This window comes from Vulpes vulpes, chromosome 1, assembly GCF_048418805.1.
Source record: "Vulpes vulpes isolate BD-2025 chromosome 1, VulVul3, whole genome shotgun sequence".
Classification (NCBI taxonomy): Eukaryota; Metazoa; Chordata; class Mammalia; order Carnivora; family Canidae; genus Vulpes; species Vulpes vulpes.
In genome coordinates this window covers 21,652,847-21,675,981 of record NC_132780.1, presented here as the reverse complement: position 1 = coordinate 21,675,981, position 23,135 = coordinate 21,652,847, and the positions used below count along the sequence as shown (strand labels likewise).

The 23,135-nt window shown below is 42.1% G+C and overlaps 1 protein-coding gene and 1 pseudogene across 1 annotated transcript; one reads left to right on the top strand and one right to left on the bottom strand.

Moving 5' to 3' along the window:
• The first annotated feature begins 7,460 nt into the window (after nt 1-7,460).
• On the top strand, nt 7,461-20,121 carry ZIM2 (zinc finger imprinted 2). Its single transcript, XM_072747568.1, is given in 6 exon segments — nt 7,461-7,920; nt 9,810-9,913; nt 10,734-10,770; nt 12,875-13,018; nt 16,272-16,364; nt 19,059-20,121. Coding segments are annotated over 6 exon segments (1,740 nt in total). The 5' UTR covers nt 7,461-7,541; the 3' UTR covers nt 20,042-20,121.
• Nucleotides 11,126-11,509, bottom strand: LOC140599142 (ATP synthase subunit f, mitochondrial pseudogene; annotated as a pseudogene).
• Nucleotides 20,122-23,135: the final 3,014 nt, after the last annotated feature.

Sequence of the window (23,135 nt, the reverse complement as noted above, 5' to 3'; positions counted from 1 at the left end):
TTACAGAGAAGGAGGAAATTGAGAGGGATCATTTAGAATGAAAGTCCATTGGGAAAAAAGTAGGGGCTCAAGGTGGTGATGCTTTTTCACTGGCTGGGTTGCAAGGGTGGTCGATTTCTTGCAGGAGATGCCATGTCCATCTTTTCCTGTTGGGGCCTGTAATTGATTCTTCCCTGTGCGACATTCTTCTGCTGGCTTCTGCGGAACGGAGTGAGAGCACCCCCTTGTGGTCTCCTAACTCTATTTTAGTGGGGTTTCCCTTTATTAATTTTCTCACCAGTTAAGTTTTGAAAGTTGAGTAGTGTCAAGTCCTGAAGTCCTCTGACTTGGTTTTTCTCTTTCTTTCATTCTTTTTAAAAAATTTTAAGATTATTTGTTTACTTATTTGAAAGAGAGTGTGTACATGAGAGAGAGCATGGACGGGAGGGGAAGGGCAGAGGGAGAAGGAGAAGCAGGCTCCCTAATTAGCAGGGAGCCCGATGTGGGGCTCCAATGAATCCTAGGACCCTGGGATCATGACCTGAGCCAAAGGCAGATGCTTAACTGACTAAGCCATGCAGGTGCCCTTGTTTTTCCTCTTTATTTTATTTTATTTTATTTTATTTATTCATGAAAGACACACAGAGAGAAGCAAAGACATAGGCAGAGGGAGAAGCAGGCTCCCTGCGGGGAGCCTGATGCGGGACTCAATCCCAGGATCCCAAGATCATGCCCTGAGCCGGAGGCAAATGCTTAACCACTGAGCCATCCAGGTGCCCCTGTTTTTCTCTTTCAATGTCGTATTGGCCATTCTGGGTCTTTTGCCTCTCAGTTTCTTGATATCCACAAAATCAGTATGGTTTTCAAAGTAATCCCAGAGTCATCAGTTCCTTGGTTCCTCTGGGCTTGTGCTCCCACAATGGTGAGATGCAGCCTAGTTATGACATTCAAGGCCTTCCTGGGCAAGAAGGCGGCTCTGTCCCAGCCCTGGTTCAGCCAGGGGTTTCCTCTCTCACCTGAGTGGAGTCCCTGGACAGACAAGCTCACATAGGGTGGTGGGGTCTAAGATGCAATAGAGTTCATGAAAGGTAACTTAGAAACCTCTATCAAAATGACAAATACATGGGGCACCTGGCTGGCTCAGTTGGTAGGGCATGTGACTCTTGATTTCAGAGTGGGTGTAGAGATTACTTAAAAACAAAACCTTGGAGAGCCTGGGTGACTCAATGGGTTAAGCATCCTACTCTTGATTTTCGGCTCAGGTCATGATCTCCAGGGTGTGAGGTGGAGCCCTGTGTGAGTTCCGTGCTGGGCATGGCCCCTGCTTGGGATTCTTTGTCTCCCTCTCCCCCACCTCTCCCTCTTAAAATAAAATAAATAAAATAAAATAAAATAAAATAAAATAAAATAAAATAAAATAAAACCTTAAAAAAAGGACACATACATGTTTTGCTTCAGCAATTCAGGGGGTTTATCTTACCTGTAGATTACATGTCAGCACAATTGTTGTGGTCAGGGGCATGTGCTCAACATTGGTTGTAGTGGAAAAAAGACTGAAAACAACTCAACCATCTTGCAGTCAGGAACTAGTTAAATAAGTGAGGTCATAACCATACAAGATCATCCAAACAACTGTCCAAAAACAGTGAGCAACTATCTTTGCACTAATATGGAAAGCTCTCCAAGATTTACTGGTAAGTACAAAGGAATCAGGGCATAGAACAGCGTGTAAATTGTGCCACCTTTTGTCTAAAAAAGAGAGGACATGAGAATACGAATGCTTACACAGACCTAAAATTGTCTTTTTTTTTCTTTTAAACATTTTATTTATCTATTTGTGAGAGAGGGAGAGAGACCAAAGAAGGAGAGGGAGAAGCAGCCTCCCCACTGAGCAGGGAGCCCCACATGGGACTTGATCCTAGGACCCTGAGATCATGACCTGAACAGCAGACAGATGTCTAACTAAGCCACCCAGGTGCCCCTAAAATTATTTCTTATATTTATATGAATGAACCTGCTTATAACAATATATATTACAAGTATATAATTATATGTTTTATTATATATTGTATATGTAAATATTGTATCATACTTTTTATGTAGTTATAAAAATATTAATCTTGTATTTTTAAAAATTCATTTACATTGGAGGCATATACGCATGAATGGGAACATACATGTATAAAATATCAATGATAATCGCACACATGTATGTGCATATGTACACTATGCACGCGTGTGTATGCTATATAAGTATACACATATACACACATGCATGAAAGATCTGTGGAAGGACAAACTAATTGCAGTGGTTACGATGTGGTTTACAGGCGTAAAAAATTAGTGGATGCTGCACACACCGTGGGAGTAAGACTTTTCACTGCATACTGTTGATTTACTTAAAAACATATAAACCAGGGGCACCTGGGTGGCTCAGTGGTTGAGCGTCTACCTTTTGCTCAGGTGGTGATCCCGGGATCCTGGGATCGAGTTCCGCATTGGGCTCCCTGCAGGGAGACTGCTTCTCCCTCTGCCTATGTCTCTGCCTCTCTCTCATGAAAAAATCTTTTTAAAAACCCATATAAACCATATATTACCTATTCACCTGAATGAAAGCATTTTGAGGAAGTAGGCCACCTGGCGCCCATCCCTCACCCCCCTTCTCCACCCTCCCGCCGACCCGCCCTCGAGCACCCCCAGTGGAGCCGGCAGGGAGCACTCCGGACTGCCACACGCGGGCTCTAGAAACCCTGCAGAGCGCACGCGCAGACATGGCAGTGCGCATGCGCCGGGGCTTGGGCGCGAAGTCCGAGCGTGAGTCTTTCAGTGTGGCGAGGCGCCGGGCGGGCGAGGTGAGCTGGCGCGTGGGGGCGTCCGGGCGAGCGTGTGAGCCGCGCGCGGGCAGCCCGGGATGGAACGTGGCGGGAAGAGACCTGAGGGCTAGGGGCGGGCACTCCTGAAGGCGCGAGCCTCTGGCCGGCGGTGGAGCCTCCCTGAGGGGCCAAGGCATGTTGGGCCGACTTGGCGACAGTGCAGGGAGAGGGCGGGGGTGCTCCTCCGCGTGAGGAGACAGCGGCAGTAGTGACCCTTATGGGGAAAGGGCTTGGACAAGGAGGCTGCGAAGACCGGGGTGGGGGGGTGGTGCTGAGGAGCGCCGGCATGGGGGCCGCCTCACCGCGCCTTGGTGCGCCTCAGTTCCCCAGCCTCCGTGGGCAGCCCTCGCAGGCCCGGGCCAACGCCCTCTCTGGGTCTGTGGTACCACCGGCTGTCGGCTGGGGCCGCCACACCCCCACACCAGGCCCGATCCCGGAACCCCAGAGCCTCTGACACCGCAGGCCGTGCTTCGAGCTCAAGCCACGCCCCTACCCGTTCCAGGCATCTGCCCCAGACGCGGTTCCCACACAGAGCCCAAGACTGACACCTCAGGCCCCGTCCCCCTGGATTCCAGGCTCCACCTTGAGCTTAGGCCACACCCCTACCTCTCTAGGGTCCCACCCTAGGCCCCACTCCAGGACCCCCGCTCCCACTTTTTTCTCCCCATGGTGGCTCCTGGGTCCCACTTCTGTCCTGCCCCGCTGTGCTGCTCCTGCATCTCTCTCCCTGCTCCCCTCCACCTCAGTTCCCTCTTCTGTCAGTCTCTCCCCTCTGCCCTGGACACGCCCCTCCTTTCCCAGCTTGGCCTCTCCCATCTGCTCTTCCTCTCTTCCTTGCCCCAGTCCTCAAGTCTGCCCCTGCTCTCTGCCTTGCCTTGCTCTGCTATTCTCTAGCCTTGGAACCTCTCTTCCATTTGTTCCTTCCCGTCCCTGCTTCCTCCTTCCACTATAACCTCTGCTCATCCAGGATGGCTTGGCTCCATTCCCTTCTCTGAAAGCTCTTCCCCACTCTGAAATCAAGCACTTTTTTTTTTTTAAAGTATTTAACATGTTAAATACGGACTTCTTTTTTTAGGTGCCTTTTTGTTTGTTTTATTTTTATTTTTTTTTTTAAAGATTTTATTTATTTATTCATGATAGTCAGAGAGAGAGAGAGAGAGAGGCAGAGACACAGGCAGAGGGAGAAGCAGGCTCCATGCACCGGGAGCCCGACGTGGGATTCGATCCCGAGTCTCCAGGATCGCACCCTGGGCCAAAGGCAGGCGCCAAACCGCTGCGCCACCCAGGGATCCCTTTTTGTTTGTTTTAAGTATTTAATGTGTTAGCTACTTTTGTTACTACTTTTTTAAAAAAGGTTTATTTCTTTATTTGGGGGGAGGGGCAGAGGGAGAAGGAGGATGCTGACTGTCAGCTAAGTGCAGAGCTCCATCCTGGACTCTGTCCCGGGATACTGAGATGACCTGAGCTGAAATGCAAGAGTCAGATGCCTAACTGATTGAGCCACCCAGGTGCCCCATTACTACTTTTTCACATGACTTCCTCCATGTTTCCCAGGAGTGCAATTATGAATTATTACAGAAATAGTGAAAATAAGAGGGATGACATCCTGTAAATTTTAACACAGGACCCAAATTAACAGCTTTCAATAGTCAAGAAGTATGAAAATATACATTTGTTTCAGGAGGTTCCCAAAGTCCCCCAAACAGATAAATGAACAAAAAATAATTGATAAAACTAAAAAAAAGAAACCAGGAATAAGAAAATAATAATAAATATATGAGAAAACAAAAATAGTAGCATTGGAATTGGCAGCTAGTGCTGGAATAAATATCTCTTTGGGATAAAAGAAAAGTGGCAATAAAGAACAAACAATAGAAATAATTTAAAAACTAGGAATAAAGCAACATCATTCTTTAATAAAGGATAAAATTGCATATTTAAGAGATTTAATATTATAAGAATACTATGTTCAATCATGTATTAGTATATTTCAGTTTCAAGCAAATGGATGGTTTTTCTGGAAAAAGATTTCTTAAAACTGAGGTCAAAAAGTGGAAAACCTTAATAGACCAATGTGCATTGAAAAGTACTGAAATAAGTTGTGAAACAATTGGTTGACTGGTTAGAGAGCCTTCTGTCCAGATTATTTCAGTGGGACTGAGAGTTAGAAAATAAAGATTGGGTAAAAAAATGTTAGGAAGAAAAATAAAATGTTGAGAACTACTGAGGTAAGTGGTTAAGACTTGGATGATATGGATGTAGAATAACATAAGACTGAAATCCAAAATATAGAAACCTAAGGGAAGCAGAGCTAAGAATGTATGAAAAAGGAGTGCTAAAGGTGCCTTCTGAGGAGGAGGCCCATGGGTTTCCTTTCAGCACTTGTGAACTGGAGGCCTTGGCCTTTCATGGTCGTAGTTCCCCTTTCTGGTACAGGAGAAAGGATTGTTACACCCCATTGCCCATGAACTTAGCTAGTCTAGGGAGACAAGCTGTTGTGATCTCACACTCATTTCCAGGAATGCTTTCTCAGGATCCTTTCCTGGAAACTGCAGACCTGTACTTTAAATTCAGGTAGGGCATCACACATCCCAAAAAGGAAGGAGGATAGCAAACTTGGTAATTGGTAGTGGCAGGAAAGATTTTAGAAAAAAAAGGACACTCTTTTCACACCCTATCCCAGAATGGATTCCAGCCAAAGAATTAAAATGAAATGTTTAAATAAAGCAATAATGAAATGCAATTGCCTATTTATTTCTAAATAGTGATAAATTATACTTTAAAATGTTAAAATTTGGGGCGCCTGAATGGCTCAGTGATTGGGCGCCGCCCTTCGGTTCAAGTCGTGATCCCAGAATCCAGGATTGAGTCCCACATCGGGCTCCCTTCAGGGAGCCTGCTTCTCCCTCTGCCTGTGTCTCTGCCTCTCTCTATTGTCTCTCATGAATAAATAAATAAATTTTTTAAAAAATGTTAAAATTCTACAAAGACTAAAGAGAAGATGTGGCATAGATAGAATTTTTTTAAAGCAAGTAGGACAAGGAATATATTTCATTTTTAAAAAGCTTTTTTTTTTTTTTTTTTTTTTTTTTTTATTCATGAGAGACATAGAGAGAGAGGCGTAGATATAGGCAGAGGGAGAAGCAGGTTCCATACAGGAAGCCTGATGTGGAACTCGATCCCGGGACTCCAGGATCATGCCCTGAACCAAAGGCAGACACTCGACTGCTGGGCCATCCAGGTGTCCCAGGAATATCCTTAATTTATATATAGTCTTTACCAATCAGCACCAGACACACCCTAGTGGAAAGAAGGTAAAGAATAGGTGTAATTTATAAAGGGCCAGTTAAGTCTGAATAAAAAGGTAAGCTTCATTATTAATTTAAAGAAATGCAAAATTAAAAAGTGAAAAGATATTTTTCATCTAGTAACAGATTTTGAGGAATGATAATGTTCTTGCTAGGCAGAATTAGTTACATAATTGTGGGACCTAAAGCAAAATGAAATATGAGGCCCCTTGTTTAAAATATGAAAAATCTCAAGATAGCAATGGCAGAACATTAAACGAAGCTTGAGGCCTTTCTTAGCATAGGGCCTTGTATGACTACATTGGTTGCATGCCAATGAAGCTGGCCTATTGGCTTGCAAGATGGCTATGTAATCTTATGTATTGAGATTGGAAGAGAAAATTAGTAGAAGCCTTCCTTGTATGAATGTACTATTCTACCATGGTTCTTTCTCCCCTCAAACACTATTGTCTGATTCTTTTCAATTAGAACGTTCTGGAGGATGTGTACTGATAGCTCATGGTGTTTTTTTTTTCTTAATATATTTTTTTTATTTTTATTTATGATAGTCATAGAGAGAGAGAGAGAGAGAGAGAGAGGCAGAGACACAGAGGGAGAAGCAGGCTCCATGCACCGGGAGCCCGACGTGGGACTCGATCCTGAGTCTCCAGGATTGCGCCCTGGGCCAAAGGCAGGTGCTAAACCGCTGCACCACCCAGGGATCCCCAACTCATGGTGGTTTTAATTTCTATTTCTGTAATGCAGTTGTGCCCCATTTCATGTCGGCCATTTAGCTAGGTTTTGTGCAATACCTGATCAGATCTTTTAACTTTTTTCTCTTGTTAATATGACTCTTTCTTCCTGATTTGTAGGAATTCTTTAAATATTTTGCATATGAATCCAGTCCTTTGTAGGACACATGTTTTATAAGGCTCTTTACTTACTTTGTATAATACAAAACCATTTTAACTCATTTTTTTTTAAAGTGAAATTCTTCTGTGGTTCATCAAATTAATTCAGTGTATTTTATTTGGGGTTCAAGTCTCTTTTCCCTTCAGTGCTATTTTTGAAATATTTCAAGCCTGTGCCTGTGGATTTTCCAGACCTGGGGATGGGACTGAGATAGCATCTTATCTGGAGATGTGCAAATTTCTGTGAATGTGTATTTAGGCATTTGTGTGAAATTAAGTAATTCCTTTTGCTTCAAATCACCTCCACCCCATTGTTCAGTCCTAACTGTGTAGTCCATATGTAAGTCTCTCTATGTAATTTCTACATGTCCTGGGTTTCTATATCTTTTTTTCATATGCTACAACTCTACCCACCATCTTCCACAACAGTGTGTTCTAGAGCAGCCTGCCTTTTAGAGTACCTCTATCCTGTGAAGGGCCAATCTGCAAAGATGCTGCAGGTGACAGGCATTTTGGAGATCTTGAAGAATCCCCAGCTCTTCCATCTACGTGCTCAAGAAGAGAATCCAGAAGCCATCTCCTTAAGAAATCCAGAGTCTCTGAAAGTTTCTCATCAGAAGTTTAGGCATTTTCAGTATCTTTCAGTGACTGGGCCTCACCAAGCTGTGAGCCAAATCCAGGAGCTCTGCCGTCAATGGCTGCAGCCAGAGACCCACACCGAGGAGCAGATGATGGAGCAGCTGGTGTTGGAACAGTTTCTGAACACCCTACCAGAGGAGCTTCAGACCTGGGTGAGGTCAAAACAGCCTAAGAACAGCATGGAGGCAGGAACCCTGGTGGCCAATTTGATACAAGCATGTGGAGAGAAAGGTGAGAGAGAGAAAGGAAGCAACTAACCATTTCCATTAATTGAACATCCTCTGGATGCAATAGGAGATGAATAAAAATTTGTCAAATGACTAAATAAAAGAATGAATTTTTTTAACCTTTTTAAAAAAATTTTATTTATTTATGATAGTCACAGAGAGAGAGAGAGAGAGAGAGAGGCAGAGACATAGGCAGAGGGAGAAGCAGGCTCCATGCACCGGGAGCCCAACGTGGGATTCGATCCCGGGTCTCCAGGATCGCGTCCTGGGCCAAAGGCAGGCGCTAAACCGCTGCACCACCCAGGGATCCCTAAAAGAATGAATTTTATAATCCATTCTAATCTGCCTTATATAAGAAGAAAGAAATTTGGGGTTTGGCTTTTGCCTTTAATATTTACTATTTCTCTGAGAGTACCTCTTCTCTCCAGCTTTGCTCCTTCCTGTTCTATTTCTTAATCAGCCTAAACTTTAGTGTCAACATGAAATAAAACAACACAGCCCAAAAAAGGAGGGCATAAAGTGTGGGAGATATGAGACCTGGAAATTTAACCTCTACAAAAATTTGACCTCTTGGAAACTCAAGTTATTAGCTTGGGCTAAAGGTATTTTAATAATAGAAGAAAGATATTTACTCCTCCTAGTCCTTTGAATAAAAGTGATACTAACTAAAAACAAAGGGTTGTTTAGGGGTATTTTATAGAGAGATGGACAGAAAGAGGGATAGACAGAGTCAGGCAAGGGGACAAAAAAATATGAATATGAGACCACAGTTACCTCTGGAGAGAAGGCTGGGGGTGGACAGGAAAAAGCACATGGGTGGATGTAAATTATGGGGAATTTTCTAGATTGGGGGTTGGGTAGTGAATTCACATTTCTTAATTATACTTAAACATATAAATGAATAAATTTAAAGTAAATAGGGTCATACATGATTTAATATGGATATTATGAATTAAGGATTATTATTAATCCAATTCTGTGCACCTGCATTTCTTAAAAGGATTTTGAAGATGCTAATAGTGAACATGTTGAATATATTCATTGTTCTAGGCATTTTATAAATACTAATTTATTTCATTTTCTTAATAGCTCTTGAAATAGGTGTTACACTTATTCTATAGATGAGGACACAGACACACAAGGAAGTTGAGGAACTTGCCCGTGACCCCATGATTAGTAATTGTCAGAGTCAGGATTCAGACCTGGGCACGTGGCTCCAGCATCTATACTCTGATCCTGGTGTTCTACTGTCTCAGGTGGACATAGGGGACATTGTACCAGAAGTTAAAAACTTGGCCAAAGGCCCTGGGCTATTGATGGAGCTGGAATTTGGGGGAAAGGAAAGAGAGCTCCGTAGGATATGAGAATGAAACAACAGATTAATGAAAGGTGCACTTGGGAAGACTACGGGCAGGGAAGGGCTTCAAGGTTCAGGTTTCTGTAGGGAATGTAGCAATCTTGTAGGTCAGTGAATGACAAAGATGGAGGAAAAGCTTTAAGAGCAGCCCCTTTTAAAAATGCTTGTGTGCTTTATATATGTAATGTTTAATCCTTACAAGATCCCTTAGAAGTATAGCTATTATTTCTATTGTACAATTGAGAAACTGAGGTTCCCTGGTGATTACAAGCAGACATAAAGAAGGAACTTCCACTTTATTTGGAAGGCAGTGGGGAGCTATTGAGGAGTTTTGAGCTGGGGAATGCCCAGAGCTCTTGTTTGGAACTTGCTATACTGAGGAGAAAAGATGTCTATGGCTTTTCTCTTATAGGAAGTCCAGGACGGCTGCTGTCTTCCACGACAGGAAGGATGGTGTGGGTGGCCAGCCACTTTCTATGTCTCTGGGTACTGCCAGATGGGACTCAGTTCCATGGTCATTCCTTTGTCTCTTGCAGGTTTCTCTCCTCAAGACTTTGTACTTGCAGAAGAGAGGAACAGCAAAGAACAGCAAAAGGAGGACACAGAGATGTCTGACAGTCCTGTATCTACGGGATCCCAGGTAAGTCAAGCTTTCTTCTGATTTGGTTCTCCAATATGGGGATCTCACTTTCCCTATCAAATTAAACCACATTCTCATTTTCTTTAAGTCTTTATATAAATATCACTTAACCTTTCCCTGGCTACCCTATTTAAAATCCTTTTCTGACTCTTTATGTCCCCTTTCTCTGCTTTATTTTTCTCTCTTGGACTTAGACCATCCCACATACCACACACTTAACATTTTCCCTTTTTTTCTATCTCGAATTGTTTTGTTTTGTTTTAGTATTCCATTTTACACCCAGTGTTGGCTCATGCAAAACAATCCTTATGTGGTTTGCACTGTTATCCTCCTTTTTATATGTGAAACAATTGGCAGCTATTATAGGGACATGATACTGTTATGAGGTTTTTTAATTTTTTTCAAAAATGTTCTCCTTAACGTTCTTGTTAAATCATTTTTTTTAAAAAGATTTATTTATTTACTTTAGAGGGGGAGAGGAGGAGGAGAGCGAGACAGAATCCTGAGCAGACTCCACACTGAGTGCAGAGCCTGATACAGGGCTTGACCTCACGACCCTGAGATCATAACCCAAGCTGAAACCAAGAGTCAGATGCTTAACTGATTGCACCATCCAGATGCCCCTTAAATCATATTTTGAAACCTAAGAGATAATGAAATTAATATGCTACATTTCCTTTAGAACCAGAAAAAACCTCATGGAGGTTGGCAATTAGAAGAAATTGTCTAAAATGACTTCTTGAGGAGGAGATAAGGAAAAAAGTTTGAGAAACACTGTTGTAAAAGACTTGCTCCTGAGAATAGCCCTGTGTCCCTACAGTGTCCATCAACGGGAAGCTATGACTTAGCTTCAGCTGGTCGGTGCCATGTGAGAATGTGGGTCCAGGACTCTAGATCTTCTGATTTCTGATTTTAAAACTCCAGTTAATAATAGTAAATCTATAAATTTTTTGTGCTTGGCAGTTAATACGAATTTTAAATACAATAATAAAATAAACCCATAATAAAAGCCAAATAAACCCTCTGTAGGAGCTAGGCAGCCAATGTATGACTTCTAGTTTAAATCAGTTGTCCATTGATCTGCATAATGTTTTCCTGAAAACATAGAAGATGTATATTAATAAAATATATATCAAATTCTTATGTAGTCTTCTAGTATCTGCTTTTTATTTATTTATTTATTTTTTATTTATTTTTCAAGTACCAGTCAACTTTTATTGGATATTAATTGTGAATTAAGCAATGGAAGGATTCAAGGATGCCAGGCAAAAGTCATGGTCAGGAATGTCAAATGTGCTTCCACACTGGGCCCTCTTCAGTGGTACTTGCGTAGGCCGTTCATGTTTGAGCTCCTTGTAAGAACGACAGTAGTTGAAAAGCACATAAGCAGCCAGCACCATAGAAATCCCAGCAACGCCCCCTTTCTTCACATTGATATACTTGTTGTAATACCGGTAGTAACCTCTTTGAAATGCTCCAGCAATGCCCTTAGGGGTGAAATCCCGCATCAGTATACAGCCTGGCAACTCTCCTAGTTTCACCTCCATGAGCTTCTTTTCCTTCACTGGTATGGGCGACGCCATCTTGGAGTCCTGGGTGTCCCTAGTATCTGCTTTTTAAATTCAACCTTCAGGATACCTGGGTGGCACAGTCGGTTGAGTGTCCAACTCTTGGTTTCAGCTCGGGTCATGATCTCGGGTCATGATCTGGGGCTTTTTGGGGTCATGGGGGTCATGGGGCTCATGTTGGGCTTTTTTCTCAGTGTGGAGTCACCTTACGTTTCTGCTCCTCCCACACAGGGTACGTGTGCATGCTTGCTGAGTGTGCTCCCTCTGCCTTTCAAACAAATAAATCTAAAAATTAATTAACCATAGGTTCCAAGATTATTGTAACTATAGTTAATTGGTTTACATTTCTGGACTACTATTCCTTTATGTGACTATACTGTAATATATTTACTCTCAATGGACATTTGGATTGTTTCCAGGTTTTGGATGTTACAAACAACATTGTTAATAATATAAACATCAGGGGCACCTGGGTGGCTTAGTTGATTAAACATCCGGCTCTTGATTTTGGTTCAGGTCATGGTCTCAGGGTTGTGAGATAAGCCCCACATCAGGCTCCACAGCAGATGTGTGGCCTGCTTAAGATTCGTTCTCTCTCCCCTCCTCCACTTCACATATGTTTATGTGCTTTCACCCTCCCTCCCTCTCTCTCTCTCTCTCTCTCTTTCTCTCTAGCTAAAAAAAAAAAAAAAAAAAAAGAATGTAAATGTCTTCAAGTACACACAAGCAAAAATATACCTAGGAATGTAATTTCTGGGTTGACAGTGGTTTACCAATTTACATTTCCCTTAGCATCTAATAAGAAATCCCATAGGTCCACATTCTGGACAACATTTGGTATTGCCAGACTTACTGATACTTTTTAAAATTTTTTTCAGTTGAATAAATATAAATCGTTCTTTGTCATGTTGATTTGCATGTCTCTGTTTATTAATAAGATTGAATATCTCTTTTTATTAATAAGATGGAAAATTTCTTTATGAACTCTTTGGGTTTTGCAGATGAGTCACTGAGACTTAACCTACCCACACTCACAAAGATTGCAAGAACCAGAGTGAGGACTTAAATCTAACTCTCTCTGATTCCTGAGGCTGAGGCTGCTTAGCTTTAATGATGCACATTCATTATTTCCTTATAAAGTGGCTTAAAAGAATCTTTTGCCTCTTATCCAAATGTGTAGTAATTAGCAGCAGAACTCTCAGAAATATTCCCCTTCCTACTGTAAGACAAAGAAAGGTACAGTACTAGGTCCCTGTACCCTCTGGATTAAAACACTTGGATAAGAAGCTTTCTGCCAGTTTGAATGCTTTATATTCAGTCCTCTCTCACCCCCCTCATGAAGGAGGATCCTTCACCCTCCTTGGGATAATTTCTGGATTTTGATAATTTGAAGTGTTTCTGGTATTTTAGGATTTGGTGACTTTCAAGGATGTGGTTGTGGACTTCAGCCCAGAGGAGTTAACCTACCTTAGTGCTGCTCAGAGGAACCTCTACCGGGAGGTGATGCTAGAGAATTATAGGAACCTGGTCTTCTTAGGTAAGGCTGCCTTCTCCATGAAACTTGGTTCTTCCCACTAGGGAGTGGTTCTCAACTCTTCTGTTGTCACATCAGGAATGTCAGTAATAGTGGTTCACCATACCAGTGAATATCAACCCAAATCAGAGGCAATATTTTAATATCAAATTCAGTTACTTAGGGGCACCTACATGGCTCAGTGGTTGAGTGTCTGCCTTTGGCTCAGGTCATGATCCCAGGGTCCTGGGATCAAGTCCTGCATTGGGCTCCCCACAGGGAGCCTGCTTCTCCCTCTGCCTATGTCTCTGCCTCTCTTGGTGTCTCTCATGAATAAATAAATAAAATCTTTTAAAAAGAATTAAAAATTCAGTTACTCATAATAGAGCTAACACTGAATACTTAATATGTATCAGGCATTAGTCTGAGCACTGTACATGTCCTAATTCTTTAAATTGTTGCACTAGTCCTATGAGGGGGAGGTATATTTCCTGTTACTTTTATTATAATGCCATTTTACAAGCAGAGTCATGGGAAAGTTAAATTACTGTTCTAAAACCACCCAGCTACAAAGTGGCAAGTTGGGAGTTGACCCTAAGTGATTCAGCTCTAGAATCTGCTCCCTTAAATTGACTGTACTGCCAGACAAGGGTGGGCTTCATCAGGTCTTGGCATAGTAGAAGACTCCTAGTGATGCTTTTTGAATGGGTGAAGGAATTGATTAAAATTTCAGGACCTCCACTGTCTTCTACTAGACTTAAAGTTTAAGAGCCAGTCTCTCTTCACATCCAGAGGTAAGATTGTTTACCTCTTGCCACAAACTAAATATTTTTTGTTACTGGTGCCAGGATCCTCATTTCAGTGGCTTTTTGGGGGGCCTGAAATCTCCTGACACATGCAACCAAACAATTCCAATGGCAGCACGCTGGTGCTCTAGTTCTTGTGATGTCAGAGACCTGTATGGGGAGATAGAAGTGCCCTACCTCAAACCTGGCACAAGGGTGTATAATTGAGGGGCACCTGAGTGGTGCAGTAGGTCACGGGTCTGACTCTTGGTTTTGGCTCAGGTCATGGTCTCAAGGTCCTGGGATTGAGCCCCGCATCAGACTCTATGCTCAGTGCAGAGTCCACATGAGATTTTCTCTCCTTTTCCCTCTGCCCCGCCAGCTCATGCATGCATGCTCTCCCCGCTCCTGGATGAATGAATGATTGAATAAATAAATATTTTTAAAAAGAGTGTGTCATTTGAACTGGTACTTCTATTGGTCACAAAGAAGGCAAAGGGGAGTGCCTTTTCCAATATAACTCTTCTCTCAGTTACCACATTTATGACTTAAATAGAGGGAATAAATCAATTTTACCTTTTTTGCCCTCATGCAGTGATGTGGAGGCATTTCTGTCTTCTTGTGGGGCATTGGCTTCTTGTATCACTGTTGTTTTTGGGTTAATAGAGATCTTACATGTCACTCAGGATTCTATCTTCCCAGGTGTGGAATGAGTACAGTGGGTTATACAGAAGTTTATTTTAGGTAGTATCTCTCATTGGCCTTATGTTTTAGTAAAGAGAGCAGACCTCAAGCTCTGAGCTGTAGATAGGCAACCAAAACTAGGTAGTGCGCAATAAAATTAATTTCAGTTGAATTTATTGCTGTATCATCTTCAGAGCTGTTTTCTTTTTTGCAATTGGCATCAGTTTCTGTTTTTAAAGTTGATAAAAAGCTGCCATTTAAATAAGTGTAGTTTTGTTAAAAGAGATAATCTAAATAAAAGTATCAAATACTAAATGTTACTATGAGTGGCACATAGATAGCCCCAGAATGTGAGGGTCATTAATAAGTTTGTCCATGAAATTGTCAGTGTGCCAGGTTTTGGTATAGGTGTTGGGGTTACACAGGGATGAGGATTCCTGTTTTGGTGGGTATTACTAATTCTAATAGGGTGAGACATATAATAAATAAGGAAATAATGAGGTGGTGTCTTAGCTTGTTCAGTCTGTTATAACAATACCACACAGTGAGCGGCTTCTAAACAACATATTTATTTCTCATAGTTCAGGAGTCTGGAAGTCCAAGATCAGGGTGCCAGCACCGCCAAGTGAGGGCTTTCTTCTAGGTCACAGGCTTCTTATTGTCTCCTCACTAGGCTGAAAGGGCTAGAGACTCTCCCTGAATCCTTTTTTTTTTTATAAGGGCACTAATCCCATTCATGAGGGTGCCATTCTCATGACCTAAGCACCTCTCAGAGGCCGACTTAATAACATTACAGTGGGCATTAGGATTTTTAATAGGTGAATTTTGGGGGATACAAACATACAAACATTTGCAGACCACCATGTCAGGTGGTCTGCAAATGACTGAAGTTTGGAAAACAGAACTAGGGGAGAGGGAGTAGGAGCATTTTCAGACAAAGAGAATGAAGGTATAATAGGAGGAAAAGAACCGCATGTTGTTTACATTTTGAGCAGCTATGACATCAGATCCCCCATGCTGAAGTAGAGACCCCAGCACACTGTCCTGTTTTTTACTCCAGAGCAGTTTTTCTTTCTTTCTTTTTTTTAATTTTTATTTATTTATGATAGTCACACACACAGAGAGAGAGAGGCAGAGACATAGGCAGAGGGAGAAGCAGGCTCCTTGCACTGGGAGCCCGACGTGGGACTCGATCCCGGGTCTCCAGGATCGCACCCTGGGCCAAAGGCAGGCGCTAAACTGCTGCGCCACCCAGGGTTCCCCAGAGCAGTTTTTCAACCTTGGCACAACTGACATTTGGGCAGATCATTCCTTCTGTGGGGAAATGTCCTGGGCATTGCAGGCTGTTTAACGACATCCTCAGCCTCTGTACTAGATCAGATATCCATAGCCTTCCTTCCTCTCCCTGAACTTATGATGATCAAAAAATGTCTCCATTTGGGCCCAAAGCATTAGAAACAGGCTTCACTTTTCTTTTCTTTTCTTTTTATCTTTTCTTTCTTTTTTTTTTTTTTAAAGATTTTATTTATTTATTCATGACAGAGAGAGAGAGAGAGAGAGAGAGAGAGGCAGAGACAGAAGCGGGCTCCACGCCGGGAGCCCAACACAGGACTTGATCCCGGGACTCCAGGACGGCGCCCTGGGCCAAAGGCAGGCGCCAAACCGCTGAGCCACCCAGGGATCCCCTTCACTTTTCTTTTGTGTGAATTTGCATCTTCCTTATTATCTCAGAGTCTTTAGAGCCTTGGCTGGGAGTTCCTGTGGATGCAGGGCAGAACCCCCAAGTTATAAGTCTCCTTCTTCAACAGGGTACCAGTTCTCTAAGCCCGACATTATCTCACAGCTGGAAAAGGAAGAGTCACATGTGAGGGAGGAAGACATCAATACAGACAAATGTCAAGGTGAGTAGTGAGGGGGAGGCCCATGGAGACGAATCATAGGAAGACACCCCCAGTCACTCGGGATTGTCTGTTCAGGCAAGGGAGAGACAGGGCTGATCGACGCTTTCATCTCAGGGCTCACAAGGCTTCACCACTGAGTGTGCACCTACAACTACTTTCATCTTCTTTTCCTGCAGTCTGAGTGACTCTCCTGCCTAGTTCCAGGGAGGCCCATTTCCCTTTCCTCTGGTATTTCAACTCCTGTGCTTATTCAGACCTTTAGCCTTGCAGCTAGAAATCCTAGGTTTTTCCTCTTTAACTAAGACAAAAACCCTTGGTGTGATACCACTCTTCTTTCCACTTGCTTTCCTTTTGCCAGCTCTTGAGACTTGTTGACACCCAGAGACTCCCTTTCTCTTCCGTCCTTAACCCCCACAATCTGGTTTCCATCCCCCTACATCTGCCAATACACACACACACACACACACACACACACACACACACACACACACAGTCTCTCACTGCCACACTGTGCTACAGCCCCCAGAAGTTCCCTACCAATATCCTTATGGCTCAAGGACAAGAACCTTCTAAACTTTACCTTCTCCAAACTCTGTGACTACAGTATGATAACATTTGCCATCTTTATGAAATCCTTTCCTTCTCTGAATTGGGTCACTATGTGTATCAGCCAGGATCATTGTTGCCTTTCAGGTCCTATTAACAGAAAACCACATGCAAACTGGGATAAGCCATAGGAGGATGGTATTCGCTTATGGTACTACTCATTTAGGCTTCATGGATGGCTGGATTTAGGGGCTCAAAGATGTTATCAGGGCCTACTTTAATTTTTTCTTTTCACGCTGCCAACAAATCCTAGGTGTCCTTTCTTGTTCCCATCCAAGGGCGGGGAGGTGGGGAGAGAGCGTATGCAAACAAGCAGGTATGTTCAAGAAGCATTGTCAAGAGCGAGGACACTTCTTCCCTAGAAGCCCTTGACACACTTCACCTCATTTTTTCAGTGTTCATTTGGGTCATATCCCATCCCCGAACCAGTAATTGTGCCCAGTTTAATGCCAATCAGGACAGCTCTCTCTGCCTTTTCCTGTGTGGGCAGAGAAGTGGATGTCCAAACAAAATTCAAGGACATACCGAGGGGACTCCTCTATTCGCCTCTCTGTTGTTTTCACTGTCTTCTTTAATCTAGTTCATGCACTCTTTGACTCATTCAGTCATTCCACAGATACTTACTGAGCCTTTGTAGTGGGCCAGCCCTGTCCTAGATTCTGTGGATACAGTAACAAGTCAGACAAAATCCTTTCCTTCACAGAGCTTGCATTCTAATGGGGGTGATAGTTGATACACAAACAAATAATAGAGTCTGAGTATAAAGCAGACAGTGATAAATGGGAGGCTGCTTAAGACAGGATAGTCAGGGACACCTGACTCAGCAGATGGCTGAGCAGTTGAGCATCTGCCTTTGGCTCAGGGTGTGATCCCGGAGTCCTGGGATTGAATCCTTTATCAGGCTTCCTGCATGGAGGCTGCTTCTCCCTCTGCCTATGTCTCTGCCCCCCACCCCTGGCCCTGTGTCTCTCATGAATGCATAAATAAAATCTTTTTTTAAAAAAAAAGGATAGTCAGATGGAGGGGGAACCATATTGAAATCTTGAGGAAGAGTGTTGCAGGCAGGGGGAGTAGCAAATACAGAGGCCCCAAGTCTGGAATGTGCTTGGGTGTTCCAGAAAAAGGAGGAAAAGCAATATGGCCTGAGTCAAGTGAAGGGGGATAGGAGATGATGTTGAGGAGATAGACATAGGCCAGCTCACATAGGAATATGTTAAAGAATGTGGATTTCATTACAAGTGAGATGTGAAAAAAGTATTAGAGGGTTTTGAGCCAGGAATGAGGTAGTATTACTGACTCCTTAGAACTGTGCTATCTGATATGGTAGTCATTAGACACACATAGTTGAATTTACACTAATTAAAATTACATAAATTTAAATTCAGTCATACCAGCCACATTTCAAGTGTTCATTACCTCCATGTCGCTAGTGGCTATGTATCAGGTGACAAAAAATATACATTATTGACCTCATTGTAGGACATTCCACTGGGCAGCACTGTTTTTGAAAGATGTCTCTGGCCGTTTATGGAAAGTGGGCTTTAGGAAGACCAGCAGAGAAACCAGCTGGGAGCCTGCTATTGCAGACTAAAGCTGATGGAGGCTGGTGCTGTGATTGTAGGGTACAGGTTTGAGGTATTCTCTATGAGGAGAACTGGCAGAACAGCTGTCTCTTAGTCTTCCACGTTTGTCTTCTCTTCAAAGACCACTTCCTTTAAAGATCTAATCCGCTGTGATGGGTCCAGTTATCCCTTTCCTGACGATTTCCTAAGCTGTATTCTGGCTCTACTGTTTCATCTGTACTTTGCTCACACAACCTTTTGCTCAGATACTTTGTATCTTCCAGGACATTATGTTCATCTTTGTCTCTTGTCCATTTCTTTCCCACACAGAGAGTTGCCTTTGTAAAACACAAAGTTTTAACTACTTCTAGTCTCTAAAGAAAATCCAAACTTTTAGCAAAACATTTAGATCTCTCCCAATCTGCATAAGATCTTTTCTGTTATTTTGGGTCTCTTTCTTCTGTTTCTGCTATAATGATATGTCTCTGTCAAGAAAGAATAGAAGGAACTTTCACATTTCTTTTAGATTGGGAGAAAAGACCTGAAACCAAAGATCTAACTCCAGAGCAAAGCCTGCCTATGGAAAAGTCATCCTTGGGGGTAGGAATGGAGGATCTGAAGGTAGATAACTTCTGCAGTGTCAACATAGGAGAGTATTCTCCTGATGATCCATCAGATTTGTACCAGGACAACCAGAAGAAACTTTTGAGTCTTGTAATAATGAGTAAGCCCAAGACCCTCGCTCAAGAAAGAAGCCACGACAGTGATGATTTTGAGAGAAGCTCAGATCTTACTAAACAATCAGAAGGGTCTCCAGTAAAGGATCCCCAGGAATGTACTACTCCTGAAATTTGCACTAGTCCCCAGCTGGCAGATGATGAGCCTTTCCACCAAGAGAACAGATGTAGATTTTGTGAAAGAACTTTTATTACCCAAACAGCTCGTGAGAGACATGAGCAGATCCATACTGGGAAGAAACCCTTTGAATGTAAACGATGTGGAGAAGCCTTCTACCTCATGCCACACCTCACCAGACATCAGAGGACTCATTCCAATGAGAAGTCCTCTGGATGCAATGAAGGTGGAAAGTCTTTCATTCAGCATACAAATACCTCTGGCCATGTAAGAATTCATAGTCAGGAAGACTACTATGAATGTTTCCAGTGTGGCAGAGCCTTTATTCAGGATGTACATCTTTTTCAACACCTCCAAGCCCATGAAGCAGCAAAAGCCCTTCCACCTGGGTTGCCCCGCATTAAGACATATTTAATTCGCTATCAGCGGAAACATGACTATGTTGGAGAGAAAGCCTGTCAGTGTTGTGACTGTGGCAAAGCCTTCAGTCGGAGTTCACATCTCATTCAACACTATCGCATCCATGCTCAAGAGAGGCCTTACCAGTGTCAGCTGTGTGGGAAATGTTTCAGCCGACCCTCATACCTCACTCAGCATTATCAACTCCATTCTCAAGAGAAACCTGATGGGGCAATTATTACTGAAAACCTCTAATCAGAGAACATTCTCAACATCTTTGGCAGTTGGACTACAAATAGGCAATCTGTTCCCAAGTTTTTTTAGAAGTGTTTACATATGGTGTCTTTGCCACATAGGATGTGTCAACACAGAGCCATGTTAAAAAGATTTTCAAGGTGTGCTAATATTGATTCATCCACAAAGCTGATATAATTGGTAATGTATTACATTGTACTTCATAATTTACAAAATATTGTCATGTACTTTTTTTATTTGATCTTTTAAGGAATGTTGCAGTGTACCTAGTGAACATATTTATTCTATTTTTACAGGTAAAGCAAACTTGAAACTCCCAAGTTATCAGTTGATCTGACCTAGGTTATAAGTAATGAAGTAGGAAAATGAACTCAGGCTTTGTTTTATGTTGAGATTTCATGCGATATTTATTTCATATCTTGATGTTCAAGCCTGGTTTTCTTTATTCCTGCCACATCCCTTCTGAAGAAAAGGTACAGTACTATACTGACTTCAGCTGTCTTCCTCTGTGGTAGGCCCAGCACTGTTTCACATGAAATCAGGCAAGGACATCTACAGTATTAGAGGTTCAGAAAGCTTTCTTAGGGTGAAGTATTGATAGCCACTTCTCTTGAGACTTACGATTAGAGGATGATTTTTTGAGACACTAATTCAGAGAAGTGTATTTTTGCTAAACGCTTGTAATTGTTATCGTAAAACAGTTACTGATCAAAGAGAGTCTTTTTGTAGTTTCCTGTAGTTGTTTGAGGGATTGGGGTTTCTTACTTTCCTGCCTTTAAAAAAATTCTGTTTGAGAACTTTCTTGGGCTGTGGCATCATTAGCACAGCCAATCTAAAATCCTAATTCGATGCAGAATACACTTCACTCTTTAAAGGTATGAGCCCTGAATTGCATAAAAATCTCTTGAATACCATATTGCTGTATTGTTAAAAGCTCTCCATCACTGCCTTGACTGGTGGTCAATTACAAAGACACTTGGTAACCAGTTGGATCTGAAGTCCCAGAACCTGATTCTTTGTCAGGTAGGGTGAGTTGTTGCTGTTGTTATTCACTACCCTGCTTTTTTTCATCCAGCCATTTTTGAGGTTGATCTACTATGTGTGGCCCAAAGTCATGAAATTAAAAACAAACATGACTCAGCAGAACCTGAGAAGCCAAATGAGTGTTAGCCTCACAGCCTCTCCTCTTCATTTCCAAAGTTCTTGATGAAATAGCCCTCATTGGCTGGCCCTATTTCCTAATAACAGTCTACTCTTCAACCTACTGTAAATTGGTTTCTAATCCTGCCACCATTCCCATAAAGGGACAGGATGTCAATGCATCTTATTGATGGTGATGTCAGTTAGTCTTGATACCTTGATTTAAAGTACTGTCTGCTGGGTTCTTTAAAGTTATTATTTGTAATTAATAAATATCTTGCAGGAGGAACTTTGAGACTATGCAAGTACAGATCTTCCTCAACTTACGATGAAGTTTTATCCTGATAAACGTATCATAAATTGAAAATAAACTGAAAAGTGCAAGCTTATTCAGTGTAAGCTGAAAGTGCATTTAATATGCTTAACCTACTGAACATCATAGTTTAGCATATTCAACCTTAAAAGTGCTTAGAACACTTACAGTTACCTACAGATGGGCAAAATTATCTAATACAAAGCTTGTTTTATGATTGTGTTGAAATTCTCGTGTAATTTATTGAATACTGTACTGAAAGTGAAAACCAGAATGATTGTATGGGTACTTAAGGGTTGTAAGTATATCAGCTGTTTATCCTGTGGTTGCAAGGCTGACAGGAAGCTGGGGCTCGCTGCTACTGCCCAGTATCATGAGAGAGTATTGTACTGCATACTGAGGAAAAGATAAAGCTTCAAAATTTGAAGTACAGTTTTTACTGAATGTGTGTTGCTTTTGCACCATTGCAAAGTTGAAAACTCATAAATTGAGCAAGTCAGGGACCATCTGTACCCAGTTTCTTTCTTTTTTTCTTTTTTCTTTTTTTCTTCAAGATTTTACTTATGTATTCATGAGAGACACAGAGAGGCAGATACACAGGCAGAGGGAGAAGCAGGCTCCATTTCATGCAGGGAGCCTGATGTGGGTGGGACTCGATCCTGGGTCTCCAGGACCACACCCTGAGCTGAAGCAGCGCTAAACCGCTGAGCCACCTGTGCTGCCCTGTACCCAGTTTCTCCTCAAACTTTTACCCACTAAATTTTAGCATCTCGGAAGTGGATCTTGCCTACAGCCAGATCTCTGTGGTATTGTAATAGTGACTCTTTTACTTCTTTCATTCCTTCTACATTTAGTAATTAGAATTCTCCTGTGAGGAAAAGTTGCCCTCCCTATTTATTTATTCAGTAATTTATTTTTATCAGTATGAATTCATGGATATTTCTTTTGTTCTATGGACTCTAAGTAAATACTATTGTCATTTTGTTCACATTCTTCCACCTTTGGCCATTAGGAACTCTTTCAGGTTGGCTCCTGGGCCTTTTTGACAAGCTCCCATCCTTTTCTGAACACGTCTAACCTGCTACACTCTCCTTAATTTTTCTCACTTCTCCTCCAGGTAAACGTTGTCCTGACCTTTTGTTGGATTCTACCTTCCATCTTGTGAAATCTGCTTCTTTCCCCAGGGCCATCTATTTCCTCAGGCTCTTGTTAATCTCAGTCATTTCTCCCTTCACCATTTTTGCTAAATCTATATTCTACCCAGATTGTGATTCACTTAACACATTTTCCCCCAACTGTTTCCTCTCTGTTTTTAAAACATTAATACATGTACTTTAGAAGGAAAATTTTAAATCACCTCAAATGGTTTTACCCAGGCCATAAACAGATTTCCCTGATTGCCACTAAAATGTCTTTTTACAGTTGGCTCATTTGAATCCAGATCCAAACATGGTCCACAAAGTGCATTTGGTTGTCTGATCTCTTGAGTCTTAATCTAAAGGAGTCTCCTCTTTTCTTAATGCCTTGTGTGACTCCAAGGATAATGTAGAAATATACCTCCCCACTCTCCCCACTCAGTTCTTAATATATCTAACAGTTTTGGTACTCCTCTTATATTCTGGTTTAATTTTTAATTTGGAA